Source organism: Bos taurus, chromosome 10 (assembly GCF_002263795.3).
Source record: "Bos taurus isolate L1 Dominette 01449 registration number 42190680 breed Hereford chromosome 10, ARS-UCD2.0, whole genome shotgun sequence".
In the NCBI taxonomy this organism is placed as follows: Eukaryota; Metazoa; Chordata; class Mammalia; order Artiodactyla; family Bovidae; genus Bos; species Bos taurus.
Genome location: NC_037337.1, coordinates 58,938,244 through 58,952,418, shown reverse-complemented (window position 1 = coordinate 58,952,418; position 14,175 = coordinate 58,938,244). Strand labels below are relative to the sequence as shown.

At 41.4% G+C, this 14,175-nt stretch overlaps 1 protein-coding gene and 1 pseudogene across 5 annotated transcripts in view; both read left to right on the top strand.

Annotated features, from left to right (window-relative positions):
* GLDN (gliomedin) overlaps nucleotides 1–5,776 on the top strand; it is a 60,564-nt gene extending 54,788 nt beyond the window's left edge. For all 5 annotated transcript variants that reach the window (XM_059890860.1, XM_024998042.2, XM_002690925.6 and 2 more), the window contains one exon: nucleotides 501–5,776. In XM_059890860.1, coding sequence (XP_059746843.1) covers nucleotides 501–978 — 478 coding nt within the window. In that variant the 3' untranslated portion in view covers nucleotides 979–5,776. The remainder of the gene's footprint in view (nucleotides 1–500) is intronic.
* A 100-nt stretch (nucleotides 5,777–5,876) lies between these two features.
* Nucleotides 5,877–13,535, top strand: LOC782491 (TAR DNA-binding protein 43-like; annotated as a pseudogene).
* The last annotated feature ends 640 nt before the right edge of the window (nucleotides 13,536–14,175 follow it).

The window sequence follows — 14,175 nt, the reverse complement described above, 5'->3', positions numbered from 1 at the left end:
TCACCTCTCAGCTGCTGACTTCCTTCATTGAGCCTGCTGTGAAACTTTTGTCTTAAAACTCCAGCGTGGAGTAGAGGAATCACCCTCAAACTTGGAGGTCAAAAGCCTGAGTTTAAACTGCTTGTCTGTATTCCTGAGCTGGTCACATCTCCTTTTCTCATGAGTAAAATGAAATGACAGACTAGATTATCTTCTAAGGCCCCTTGCAGCTTTGAGAGGGCATATCAGGAGGTCAGCAGACACCTGAGGATTCAGGAAGTGAAGGACTTTTACCGAGGTCACATGGTTAGTAGGTGGACACTGAGATGTAGTCACCAGCCTCTGCACCCTCACTGCTCACGGTGTTGCAGATGTAATAGCAGAATGAGCACAACCTGGAACTTACTAGAAATGCAAAATCCCAGGCCCCACCCTAGGTTAACAGAGGAGCCTAAAAACCACCCTTGTCCATAAAAATGGTATCTCATATCTACTTTTTTCTTTTTTTTTACACATTTCAGGTTTGAATTTGGCAAAGAAACATCCCAAACTCTGAAGCTTGAAAATGCCTTGTATTTTGATCGAAAATACCTCTTTGCGAATTCCAAGACGTACTTCAATTTAGCTGTAGATGAAAAGGGCCTTTGGATTATCTATGCTTCCAGCGTGGATGGCTCAAGCATCCTTGTCGCACAGCTGGAGGAGAGGACCTTCTCCGTGGTGCAGCACATCAACACTACGTACCCCAAGTCCAAGGCCGGCAACGCCTTCATTGCCCGAGGGATCCTCTATGTCACTGACACCAAAGATACGAGGATAACGTTTGCCTTTGACCTGTTAGGAGGGAAACAGATCAATGCAAACTTTGCTCTAAGAACTTCCCAGTCTGTTCTTGCCATGTTATCGTACAATATGAGAGACCAGCATTTGTATTCTTGGGAAGATGGCCATTTAATGCTTTATCCTGTGCAGTTTCTGTCAGCCGCATTACACCAGTGATAGGAAGCATTCTATTCCCCTCAGTAAATTTCAGCTCTTCTCTGGCACCATGTGTGTCCCGATAGGAAACTTGTCTTTAAGGGCGGTCAGGTAATTAGCTGTCATAATCTCACGACACGGGTGCTTACGTGGTGTTTCCCCTTTAATTCGGATTCTGTAGGGGGAAATAACAGACTGGAACTCAAAAATGGCTGGCATTTGGTAATTCCTTCACAAACTAGCTGGGCAAGTTACCTCTCCCTCTTTAGGTCTTGTTTTTCCCCACTGGTAATATGAAAGGACTGGCTAAGATGATTGGTAAGATTTCCTTACCTATAGGGAATTCTGTGATTCTTAGCTGTTGCGTATTTGTGTATTTGGTTTTGTGTATTTGGTTTTGGATTTTATTTTTGGCTTTTAGCCATGGCTGAGCAGATTTACCTGTGAGTTGATCAGCCTGGTGGTCTGAGCAATGAATTCCTTAGTGCCGACTTATGTTTATTGTCTTGGAAGCTGCACTGACCCTTTAAGGCTGTTGAGGTACCTTATTACCCCTAACTTATTACCTTTCTCTGCATCTTCATCAGCCACCAAAGCGTCAAAGTGGGCATCATCCTTAGCTCCTGATTACCACGCCAAAATTAGCCAAAACCAGGAATAGCTGCCTGCATTGAAGCAGAAACAGGCTTCCTGGGTTCCTGTCAATTTCTGACCATGCCAATCTGCAGCTCGGCTCATAAACATTGAATCTGCAGGTCCTGCAGGGTCTTTCTGCCCTAGATCTGCATCTGCTCTCAGAGCAAATACTGTGCAAGTGGACATTAATCCAGTGAGAACCTTGAGAGGCACTTTGCAGTTTTCAGAAGAAAGGTGCCATTCGTGGTTATTATCTAGAACAGGGATGGGCAAACTGTGACCCTTGGGCCAAAGACAGCCCATTGGCTGTTTCTGTAAATAAAGTTTTATTAACACAATCAGAGGCATTTGCGTATTGTCACAGGCGTATTATAGGCTGTGACTACTTTTGCTGTATACTGGCAGTGTTGAATCACTCTAAGAAAGTTGAGTAACAGCTCCCCAAATCTAAAACATTTATTTTCTGGCCTTTAATAACAATAGTTTGCCAATCCCTGATCTAGAATAGTAAAGTGAGCCTGATTCTTAGAAGGGCTTATTGACCTGAGCCTGTTTGTTATATATTTTTTTTTGTTTCAGACTAAAAAGTGGTCATTTATTTCCTTTGAGTTTATAGTAAAGCACAAGGGTGAGAACAGCATAAAATTAAGCGTGCCCCACCCCCACCAAAAAAAGCAGTTAATGAACTGTTCTTACCCTAATGTAGTTTTTCTTTTTAATATATGTTATCTGGCTTTTTTCTCCTTGTGACTTTTTAAAAAATTTTAATTGGCAGATAATTACTTTATAACTACCCAAATATAGTTTTAAAGAATGTGATCTGGTCCCTTTGGATGCCAGGAGAAAATCCAGTTTAACTTGCTCCTAGTTCAGTTCAGTCACTCAGTCGTGTTCAACTCTTTGCAGCCTCATGGGCTACAGCATCCAGGCTTCCTTGTCCATCACTAACTCCCAGAGCTCACTCAAACTCAAGTCCATCAAGTCGGTGATGCCATCCAACCATCTCATCCTCTGTCGTTCCCTTCTCCTCCTACCTTCAATCTTTCCCAGCATCAGGGTCTTTTCTAAAGAGTTAGTTCTTCACATCAGGTGGCCAAAGAATTGGAGCTTCAGCTTCAGCATCAGTTCTTCCAATGAATATTCAAGACTGATTTCCTTTAGGATGGACTGGTTGGATCTCCTTGCAGTCCAAGGGACTCTCAAGAGTCTTCTCTAACACCACAGTTCAAAAGCATCAATTCTTTGGTGCTCAGCTTTCTTTATGGTCCAACTCTCACATCCATACATGACTACTGGAAAAACCATAGCTTTGACTAGATGGACCTTTGTTGGCAAAGTAATGTCTCTGCTTTTTAATATGCTGTCTAGGTTGGTCATAGATTTTCTTCCAAGAAGTAAGCATCTTTTAATTTCATGGCTGCAGTCACCATCTGCAGTGATTTTGGAGCCCCCCAAAATAAAGTCTCTCACTGTTTGCATTGCTTCCCCATCTATTTTCCATGAAGTGATGGGACCAGATGCCATGATCTTAATTTTTTGAATGTTGAGTTTTAAGTCAGCTTTTTCTCTCCTCTTTCACTTTCATAAAGAGGCTCTTTAGTTCCTCTTTGCTTTCTGCAATAAGGGTGGTATCATCTGCATATCTGAGGTTATTGATATTTCTCCCGGCAGTCTTGATTCCAGCTTGTGCTTTATCCAGCCCAGCATTTTGCATGATGTACTCTGCATATAAGTTAAATAAGCAGAGTGACAATATATAGCCTTGACTTACCCCTTTCCCAGTTTGGAACCAGTCTGTTGTTTCATGTCTGGTTCTAACTGTTGCTTCTTGACCTGCATACAGATTTCTCAAGAGGCAGGTCAGGTGATCTGGTATTCCCATCTCTTGAAGAATTTTTCACAGTTTGTTGTGATCCACACAGTCAAACGCTTTGGCATAGTCAATAAAGCAGAAATAGATGTTTTTCTGAAACTTTCTTGCTTTTTCTATGACACAACAGATGTTGGCAATTTGATCTGTGGTTTCTCTGCCTTTTCTAAATCCAGCTTGAACATCTGGAAGTTCACAGTTCACGTACTGTTGAAGCCTGGCTTGAAGAATTTTGAGCATTACTTTGCTAAAGTGTGAGACGAGTGCAATTGTGCTGTAGTTTGAACATTCTTTGGTGCTGCCTTTCTTTGGGATTGGAATGAAAACTGACCTTTTCATTGGAATGAAAACAGGCCTCAGCAGTCCTGTGGCCACTGCTGAGTTTTCCAAATTTGCTGGCATATTGAATGCAGCACTTTAACATCATCATCTTTTAGGATTTGAAATAGCTCAACTGAAATTCCATCACCTCCACTAGCTTTGTTCGTAGTGATGCTTCCTAAGGCCCACTTAACTTCATACTACAGGATGTCTGGTTCTAGGTGAGTGATCACACCATCGTGGTTATCTGGGTCATTAAGATCTTTTCATATAGTTTTTCCGTGTACTTGCTCCTAAATGCCCTTAAATACATATATTTTCTGCCAACTCGGTTCTTCAAACATCCTTCAGCCCAGCACTGAGGTCCAGGCAGGGCCACCGAGAGTAGAGAGGAGTCCAGGGGTCCTACAGCCAGGAAGGACACCTAGGGAAATACTTATGTAAAGATTTCTCAGCAGTTTGCCCTCACTGAGTACATGCATGTGTTAGGGGGGAGCTTCTGAAAACTTTTTCACTGGCGCCTCATTGATTCTCAGTGGCCCTGAGTCCTGGTTTTATACCATATTAGTGGAAGCATTTTAAAACTCAGGGAATGTGCAGATTGAAATATTTGAGTCTCCACACCCCCTGAATAAACCTAGGCAGCTATGAGGGAATTTGTTGTTGCTGTGTTCTCAAAATAATGGGTATTTGAGACTTTTCCCCCCACTTGTTAATTAGATTGGTTGTATCATGTCATCACAGCTTTTTAAAAAAAATGTCCTCTTCAGATTCATGTTTTATAACAGAGTAGAATAGAGTTTCGTGTTCAAGATCAATGTGTTTAATATGTGCTGCTCTTCTTTTAAAGTATTTAAAAATATATGTTGGCTGTTTCTGGACACAGGGGACCTGAATATATATATAATTTCATAGTGATGATTATAATAGTAATATATACAATACTAACTGTAAATATAGTAACAACCAAAAGAGGTTAGTTATTGAATTAGCCCATATTTCTTTTAGAAAAAGTTTTAGAAACCCCAGTCTTGGTATTTGATTTATCTTGGCACCCTTAACTGTTGGTAAGGAATCATATACTCACTGCTAGAGACGTATAGATTGGGATTTCTTGCTCTCTTTTTTTTTTCTCACTATGGCAGAGTAATATAAGGACAACTGAGTCTGACCAACAAACAAAAATTAGAGAGTAATTTCATAATAGGGTTGAAAAGTTTGTCTTTACAGAGTGTAAAGAATTCAGATTTTACTCATTCTTTCCTGCAAACAGTGCTTGATTTTAAAAAAAGGTTTGAGCTCACTGCTAAAATAGAATGTACCAGCTAATGTTTTCAAATCAAGATATCATTTTAGCAGTTTACATTGATGCTTATAAGCAAAGTTACTTTAAAGCACTTTTCAAACATTTGCACTTCTGATGTCAGAATCAAACCAGATAATTCCCTAATTCTTCTTTAATCTAAAGCAGATAACTTCCCACCAGAGAGTAAATAGAACCATCCCTCTCAACCTCAGAGGTTGGGTGGACCCCGTTTCAAAGCATTTTCTTGCAAACTGATATTGTGCCCTATCACTTAGCCCAGGTGTTATGGCAAAGAAAGAGTCCTGGGAGGAGAGTTTTAAAATGAAGAGTTCTGATCTTAGGTACCTCCACAGTCTGTTACCTTCCAAGGTTGCAAGATAAAAAGTCAAACAAGACACTAAAATTCTTAAAGAACCAGGTGTCTTTTTCTAACTGCACTGACTACATTTTGACTGTGACTAGCTGATCACAGACCATCTAAAGGAGAAGTTCACGACTGAGCTTCTCAGTTTTCATGCAGCTGCTATGACCTGGTGAACCACATTATTAAAAGCCATAATTTCCAATCTGTAACCACAGATTCTAAGCTATTCTGAACAACGAATGGATCATGGTGAATGTATCTTTTTAGGTTGTAATTTATTTAACTTTAATTAGTCAATAAAAATAATCATTGCTGAACATAATCACATGTTGAAACAAGTGTACTGTTATTATTACCTGATGTTAATTTATACATAATGTTTAGAAGAAAAGATAACCAAAAACCAGTATTGTGGTAGAATTATATTCATATTTGTTGCCCCTCTATTCAAACTCTCATAGTTTGCTGGCTCCTTCTGAGTACTGAAAAAAGTCATTAATATGGATTGTTTTCTCTATCAGAAAACATGAAAAATGTGCAACTACTTACTAAAACTAGATACTTACAGACGTAAGTGGAGAAGGCAATGGCACCCTACTCCAGTACTCCTGCCTGGAAAATCCCTTGGATGGAGGAGCCTGGTAGGCTGAAGTCCGTGGGGTCACTGCAAGTCGGACACGACTGAGCGGCTTCACTTACACTTTTCACTTTCATGCGTTGGAGAAGGAAATGGCAACCCACTCCAGTGTTCTTGCCTGGAGAATCCCAGGGACGGGGGAGCCTGGTGGACTGCCGTCTATGGGGTTGCAGAGTTGGACACGACTGAAGCGAATTAGCAGTAGCAGCAGCAACAGACATAAGTGCAATGAAGATTTGTTAGTTTATTGGCTTAGTTTAGGCTACTAAAAAGGACACGATGTTACAGGCTAAACACTGAAGGAATTTTTAAAATTGGATTTGTGTGAATTGGGGCAAGTCTCTCAATCCCTCAGAAGCTCTGTGTCATCTGTAAAATGTGGAAAGTACTACTTACCTCCTTTGGTTTTTCCATGTGAAATGAAAAGTGCTCTAAAAATTATATGATTCTTGATAAATCATAAGTGGTACTTTTATATTTCAAACCTACAGGGAACCAGAGTGACCCTGTTATTCTTTCAGCCTTATTCAGGGGCTGCCGACCTGAGTGAGAGGTATACAGCATCATAAGTGTCTCTCTGCTGGTCTGCATGACTAGGGAGTTAACACTTCATGCCACCAAAAAAATGGTCCCTTAGTCATGCAACAAATTTACAGAAAAACTGCCCTCAAATCATGAAAAAAAAATTCAAGGACCCGCCGTTTTGACCTAGAGAACTTCTTTATAACCTTCCCCAGAAGAGTCTCTGTTCCTGACAGGCCCAGGCATGCACTGCTGCTGACTTTTGTCATTAAAATAATACAAAGCAAAAAAGAAAGAAAAGTCCTCAGAGAAAATAGCCTTTCCCCTCTACCTGGGCCATTCAGACTTTGCATGGGATGCTAACATATCCAGTTTTATAGCTGTTCACAGTAAGATTTAAAATATGCAAGAAATTAACCTGTCTCCCTACTTTCCCTTCCAATCTGTCATGATCAGCCTCAAAAATTGAGCTACTTGAACAGTGGTTGTTAAACTACTTTCTAAAAATCTAAAAAAATTAATTCTAAAATTGCTAAAGTCTTGTGTCTAGCAACCTGGCTTGGTTAGTGTTCCAAATTCTTTTGCCAAGAAGCCACATACACAATCACAGGATTACAAAACATCAACACTAGATAGAACCTTCACATAAAAACCATCCCAAGCTTCTCATTTTAAAGCCTAGAAAAGTGAACCCAGAGAAGTTTCACCTAACATCACAGCTTAAGTGTCGGTGAAGATAAGACATTTTTTCCTAACTTTATGGTCATGGTTTCCACCTTACTCAGACATGTCCAAGAGAAGGATCTGGTCTTTGGAAAAAAACAATAATTAACTTTGAAGATTTTTTTTCAAAAGGTGTTCCTTTTTAAAAAGCTGTATCTAGAGGAATTTGCCAATTTAAGCCTAGTCAGGCATAGAACACTCCCCAACAATTCCTCAACAGTCATCACCTTCCAAGAGGTAGATAAGTAAGCTGGCACAGCACTGCCTGTTACTCTAAAAATTGCCTCACCATTGGACAACCCTTCCTGCCCCAGTTTTTTTGAGACATCAATGTAACTGCTGCCTGGTGCTTACCATCTATGTGTCATGGTCTCTTCTAGGCAATGGAACTCATTATTTCATTATTTCACTTGAGCATTATTTCACTTGATCATTATTTCACTTGAGCATTATTTCACTTGAGCATCATAGATGCTCAAATGGAAAAGTCCTTGTTGCTGTTTTTCAGTTGCTAAGTCGTGTCTGACTCTTTGCAACTCCATGTCCTTCACAATGTCCCAGAGTTTGATCAAGCTCATGTCCATTGATATCCTTCTTAAATATCATTTACTGTCTCTGGTCAATGTTTTAATCCTCTCTCCAAGCATAGTAAACACTGTGATGTACCCACTACATGGATTCCACGTCAGGAAAGACTTTCTGCCCCTGATGCTGGGAGTGCTGTCAGCATATAGCCTTCGGCTGTCAGACCCTTCAGGATTTGCCTTGTCTGCAGAGATTTGCTTCACCCAGGAAGCACCTCCTCATCAAGTGATGGATCAGTGTGAGTATAAAGGCTTGGACAATTCAGCCCAACCTGGAATTGCTGTAAAGGGCCATTCTAGTACCAGAGATCCCCATGGCTCAGCCAGACCTGTCACTGGGCCTGCATCACAGACTTTTCTTTCTGCTATCCTGCTTCCTTCTCTTCCAATCCTCCCAAAGGTATTGATAGTAAGTGCACTGTTTAATGACACCCTGCTAACTAAGCTCCATCTCAGAATTTGCTTCAAGAGGAACCTGTTGTAGAGTTGCCAGGTGAAATGCAGGTTGCCCAGCTAAACTTTAATTTCAGATAAAGAACAAAATTTTTTAAATATAAATATGTCCCAGAAATGGCAGGGATATACTTATACTAGGGGCTTCCCAGATGGCTCAGTGGGTAAAGAATCTGCCTATAATGCAGGGAATGAGGAGAGTGAAAAAGTTTGCTTAAAGCTCAACATTCAGAAAACTAAGGTCATGGCATCCGGTCCCATCACTTCATGGCAGATAGATGGGGAAACAGTGGAAACAGTGCTGACTTTCTTTTTCTGGGCTCCAAAATCAATGCAGATGGCGATTGCAGCAATGAAATTAAAAGACGCTTACTCCTTGGAAGGAAAGTTATGACCAACCTAGACAGCATATTAAAAAGCAGAGACATTACTTTGCCAACAAAGGTCCGTCTAGTCAAGGCTATGATTTTTCCAGTGGTCATGTATGGATGTGAGAGCTGGACTATAAAGAAAGCTGAGTGCCAAAGAATTGATGTTTTTGAACTGTGGTGTTGGAGAAGACTCTTGAGAGTCCCTTGGACTGCAAGGAAATCCAACCAGTCCATCCTAAAGGAGATCAGTCCTGGGTGTTCATTGGAAAGACTGATGTTGAGGCTGAAACTCCAATACATTGGCCACTTGATGCGAAGAGCTGATTCATTGGAAAAGACCCTGATGCTGGGAAAAATTGAGGGCAGGAGGAGAAGGGGATGACAGAGGATGAGATGGTTGGATGGCATCATTGACTCGATGGACATGGGTTTGGTTGGACTCCAGGAGTTGGTGATGGACAGGGAGGCCTGGTATGCTGTGGTTCATGGGGTTGCAAAGAGTCAGACACGACTGAGCGACTGAACTGAACTGAACTGAACTGAATGCAGGATATGTGGGTTCAATCCCTGAGTCAGGAAGATCCCCTGGAAAATGAAATGGCAACCCACTCCAGTATTCTTGCCTGAGAAATCCCATGGACCGTCCATGGTTACAGTCCAAAGGGTTGCAAAGAATCAGACATGACTGAGCGACTAAGCACATACTAAAAGTTTTATTTATCCAAAATTCATAATTTAACTGGGAGTTCTGTATTTATACTTGCTAAATCTGGCACCCCTAACATGAAGTGGTCCCAGAAAGAAGTCGCTGATGCAGCTTTGAAGTGGAATCATCCACCACCCTGTTTGTAACAGGGACTTCATGACTGCTAGTGATTGAGCAAAAATAGCCAGTGAGACGAGATGATCCAATCGTTAAAGCTTTCACTGGTGGGAAACTGGAATGATGTAGCAGTGGGAATGGAATGCATCAGCTAGTGTTATGTATCAGGTGTTAGAGATCATGAAGAAACAGGGAATCAAAGGATCATGAAATCAGGTGGCACTTGCTAAGGAAAAAAGATAATAAACAGGTGAGAGCAATTGCCAACTGAAAGCTACGTGGAAAGCCCAGGGCCTCCTTAACAGCACGCAAAGAGGCTCTTGACTTCTGCAGTGGAAGGCAGAGAAAGCTGAAGACCAGACCGCGGACTTGAAGATCAGCTCCAAAGAAGCTTTTTTGCAAGCTTCAAAGAAAATTAAACTCCCAACAAAAGAAGGTCGCCACACCAAGGTGAGGACCTGGCCAGGAAAATGTTGGGACTCTGCTATTTGGAATGGGGCTATAAGGGTCGGCCGTTTCCAAGTTGCTGTTTGTGGTCATTTAGAAATAATGGGGAAATTCAAGGATGCATTAGATCAAGTTTGTTGGCAAATTTATTTCTGTAAAAGGCTTGATAATAAATATTTAGGTTCTGTGGGCCACACCATCTCGTTGCAACTCCTGAATTCTGCTGCTGTGGCTAAAAAACTCGCAAACAATAGGTCAATGAGTGAGCATGGCTGATTCCAATATAGCTTTGTTTATGGGCGCTGACATTTGAATTTGATCATTTTATGTGTTACAAAATGGTTTTAACTATTCTTTTTAAAGATGACTTTTAAAAATAGATCTATTTTTGTCTGTGCTGGGTCTTCACTGCCGTGCACCGGCTTTCTCTAGCTGTGGCGAGCAGGAACTACTCCTCGCAGTGCACAGGTTTCATACTGCCGTGGTTTCCCTTGTGGAGCACAGGCTCTAGGCCCAGGGGCTCCAGTAGCTGTGGTTCACAGGCTTAGCTGCCCTGCGAAGTGTGGAATTTTTCTGGACCAGGGATTCTTTACCACTGGACCACCAGAGAAGTCCTGGTTTTAACTATTTAAAAACATAAAAACCATTCTTAGCTTGCAGACTGCACAAAAAAGGTGTGGGCTGGGTTTGACCTACACGTAGTTTCAGATTGCTGAAACCTGATACAATTTCATGATTTATAATAAATATATATTGGTCTTTGTCTACTTTCTGGCATAGAGCTCCTAGACCACAAAATTTCCTGTGATGAGCGCCATTAAAGTGTCTTTTGTTAATGAAGTGACTTTTGGAAAGCCCCTAGGTAACATGAACACAGGGACCGCTTACCAGTATAGCCAGCTGTGATTAGAGGGTTGGAACTTTCAGTCCCACCGCAGCCTCCAGGGAGGGGAGTGGAGTTGGAGGTTGAATCAATCACAAGTGGCAAATGATTTAATCAATCATGCCTATATGATGAAGTCTCCATAAAAACCCAAAAGGACACGGTTTGGAGAACTTCTATGTTGGTGAACATGTGGAGATGTGGGGGGCGGTGGGTGGGGGCAGCATGAAAACTCCAAGTCCTTTTTGTACGCCTTGCCCTATGCATCTCTTCCATCCGGCTATTCCTGAGTTTTATCATTTTATAATGGTAACCTAGTAAGGAAAACGTTCCTCTGAATTCTGTGAGATGCTGTTGCAAATTAGTCTCAACCAAGGAGGAAGCCACTGGAACTTCAGAAGCACAGGCAACTATCTGGACTTGGGTTTGGCATCTGAAGCAGGAGCACCTGTGCGGGACTGAGCCCTTAGCTGGGGGCTCTTGTGCTATCTCCAGGTAGATGATGTCAGAACTGAGTAGAATTTTAAGACACCAATGAATAGCCAAGAATTTTGTAGCGCGAGAAAACTCCCACACGTCTGGTGTCAGAAGTCCTCTGTTTTGTTGTAGTGTGAAAGTAAAAGAAAAAGCTAGAAAACTGAATTTTCCCTTATTCACCTGGGTTAAGTCATGCTATCCCGAATGGTAATTTTTCTTTCTTATATATACAGAGATCCACTCTTATATTCTTTTCCCATATAGATCATTACAGAGTATTGAGTAGAGTGCTACCATAGTAAGTCCTTATTATTTATCAATGTTCAAATGGTACTTATATTTAAGAACATTTTATTGCTAGAGGATGGAGTTCATAGTGTCAACTTAAAAATTGTTGCACAGACCATGGTGGTTGGCAACATCAGTGTCATCAGAGTTCACTTGAGTGCTGACTGTGAGATGTGTACCAAATGCTTCACATGTATTATCTGATATAGTTCTCATAGAAAGTCCATAAGGTATAAATGTTATCCACCTTTTCCAGACTAAAAGATATTAAGAAACTCACTCTAACTCAGTTTGTAAATGGTGAAATTAAGATTCAAATTGGAGACGTCAGATACCAGAGCCCACACTCTGAGTAACTGCTCTTTCCTGCCTTTCAGAAAGAAGCCTAGGGGTGCGGTAGCGAAGTGGTAGCCAGACTGCTCTAGGATTCCTCGCTGCTTCGGTTTTCTTGTCGGGCTTCCTAGCAGAAAGGCAAGCAAAGATGTCTGAATATATTCGGGTAACCAAAGATGAAGATGACAAGCCCGTTGGCATACCATCATAAAATGATGGGACAATGCAGCCCAGCTTCTAGGGGCACGTGGTCTGCACTACAGGAAGCCAGTGTCTCAGTGTATGAGAGGTGTCCATCTGGTAGGAGGTATTCTGCGTGCCCCTAATGCCGGCTGAGGGAATCTGGTGTACGATGTCAGCTATCACAATAACAAAAGAAAAATGGATGCTTCATCAGCAGTGAACACGAAAAAAGTAGTCCAGAAATAGTGTTGGGTCTCCCATGGAAAACAGCAGGACCTAAAAGAGTATTTTAGTACCCTTGGAGAGGGTCTTAGGGTTCAGGTCAAGAAAGATTCTAAAACTGGTCATTCAGGGACTTCCTTGGTGGCCCAGTGCTAAGACTCTGCACTCCCAATACAGAGGGCCTGGGTTCGATCCCTGTTAAGGGAATTATTAATAGATCCCACATACCACGACTAAAAATTCACATGCTGCAACTAATAAAACCCGACACAGCCAAATAAATGCATATTTTAAAAACTGGTCATTTGAAAGGATTTGACTTTGTTCATTTCATGGAATATGAAACCCAGGTAAAAGTCATGTCACAGCAACATGTGATAGATGGACAACAGTGTGACTGTAAACTTCCAAATTCTAAGCAAAGCCCAGAGGAGCCTTTGGGAAGCAGAAAGGTGTTTACTGGGTGCTGTACAGAGGACATGACTGCTGATGAGCTGCGGCAGTTCTTTTGCCAGTACGGGGAAGTGGTAGACGTCTTCAATCCCATGCTGTTCAGGGCTTTTGCCTAGTTCCATTTGCAGATGATCAGGTTGCCCAGTCTCTGTGTAGAGAGGACGTGACCATTCAAGGAATCGACATACATATATCCAAGGCTGAACCTGAACACGGTAGCAACAGACAGCAGTGGAAGATGTGGTGGTGATCCAGGTGGCTTTGGGAGTCAGAATGGATTCGGTAGATCAGCAGTAGAGAGGGCGGAGCTGGTTTGGGAAATAATCCAGGTAGTAATATGGGCAGATGGAGGAAAGTTGGTGGTTTTAGCATTAGTCCAGCAATGATGGCTGCAGCCCAGGCAGCTCTGCACAGCAGCTGGGGTATGATGGGCATGTTAGCCAGTCACCAGAACCAGCCAGGGCTGTCAGGTCATAACCAAAGCCAAGGCAACATGCAGAGAGAGCCGAGTCAGGCTTTGGGTACTGGAAATAACTTTTAGAGTGGTTCTAATTCAGGTGCAGCAATTGGTTGGAGATCAGCATCAAATGCAGGGTCAGGCAGTGGTTTTAATGTAGGCTTTGGCCCAAGCATGGATTCTGAATCTTCTGGCTAGGGAATATTGACTTTGGGTTATGGTTAGTTGGTATAAACTGGTGGGAATTCAAATTTTTCTAAACGCATGGTAAATATATTGTAAAATACGTATTTAAGAATTTTTAAAATTGGCTTCTTCAGTGTGGAGTATATTCAGCAGTATATCTGGCATTTTTCTTTAGAAAAAGAGCTAAATGAATTTTAGAAGTTTTGTTACATAAAGGGTTGAAGTATTGAGTGTTTGAAAGTGAACTGCTATTAACCTGACTGATAAACCAACACATTACAAAATGTTTCTCCTGCAATATTTTATCCATGGACTTGTGAAGTGAATTATTTGCATGTTCAAAATGGAAACCATTGATTAGAACTATGTTTTTCTTGTTTTCATTCAAATCCCACCATATCACTTTTTTTCCTTGGGAAATCTCCTCTTTGGAGAGCATGGTATCACAGTGCTTGGTTCTTTTGTTTTTGTTTTTTTAGCCCTTGTCTCCTTCATATACAAAAGTACAATACAAAGCCTTCATTTAATCTTTCCAGTTCATCTCATTTCAAATGTTTATGGAAGAAGCACTTTGCTGAAAGTAGTGCTGTAAATAATTCTACCACAGGAATACTTCTGTCTGCATGCTTTCTCATTCAAGAATTCTTATCACGCTGCACAGGCTGCATCTTTGATAGTA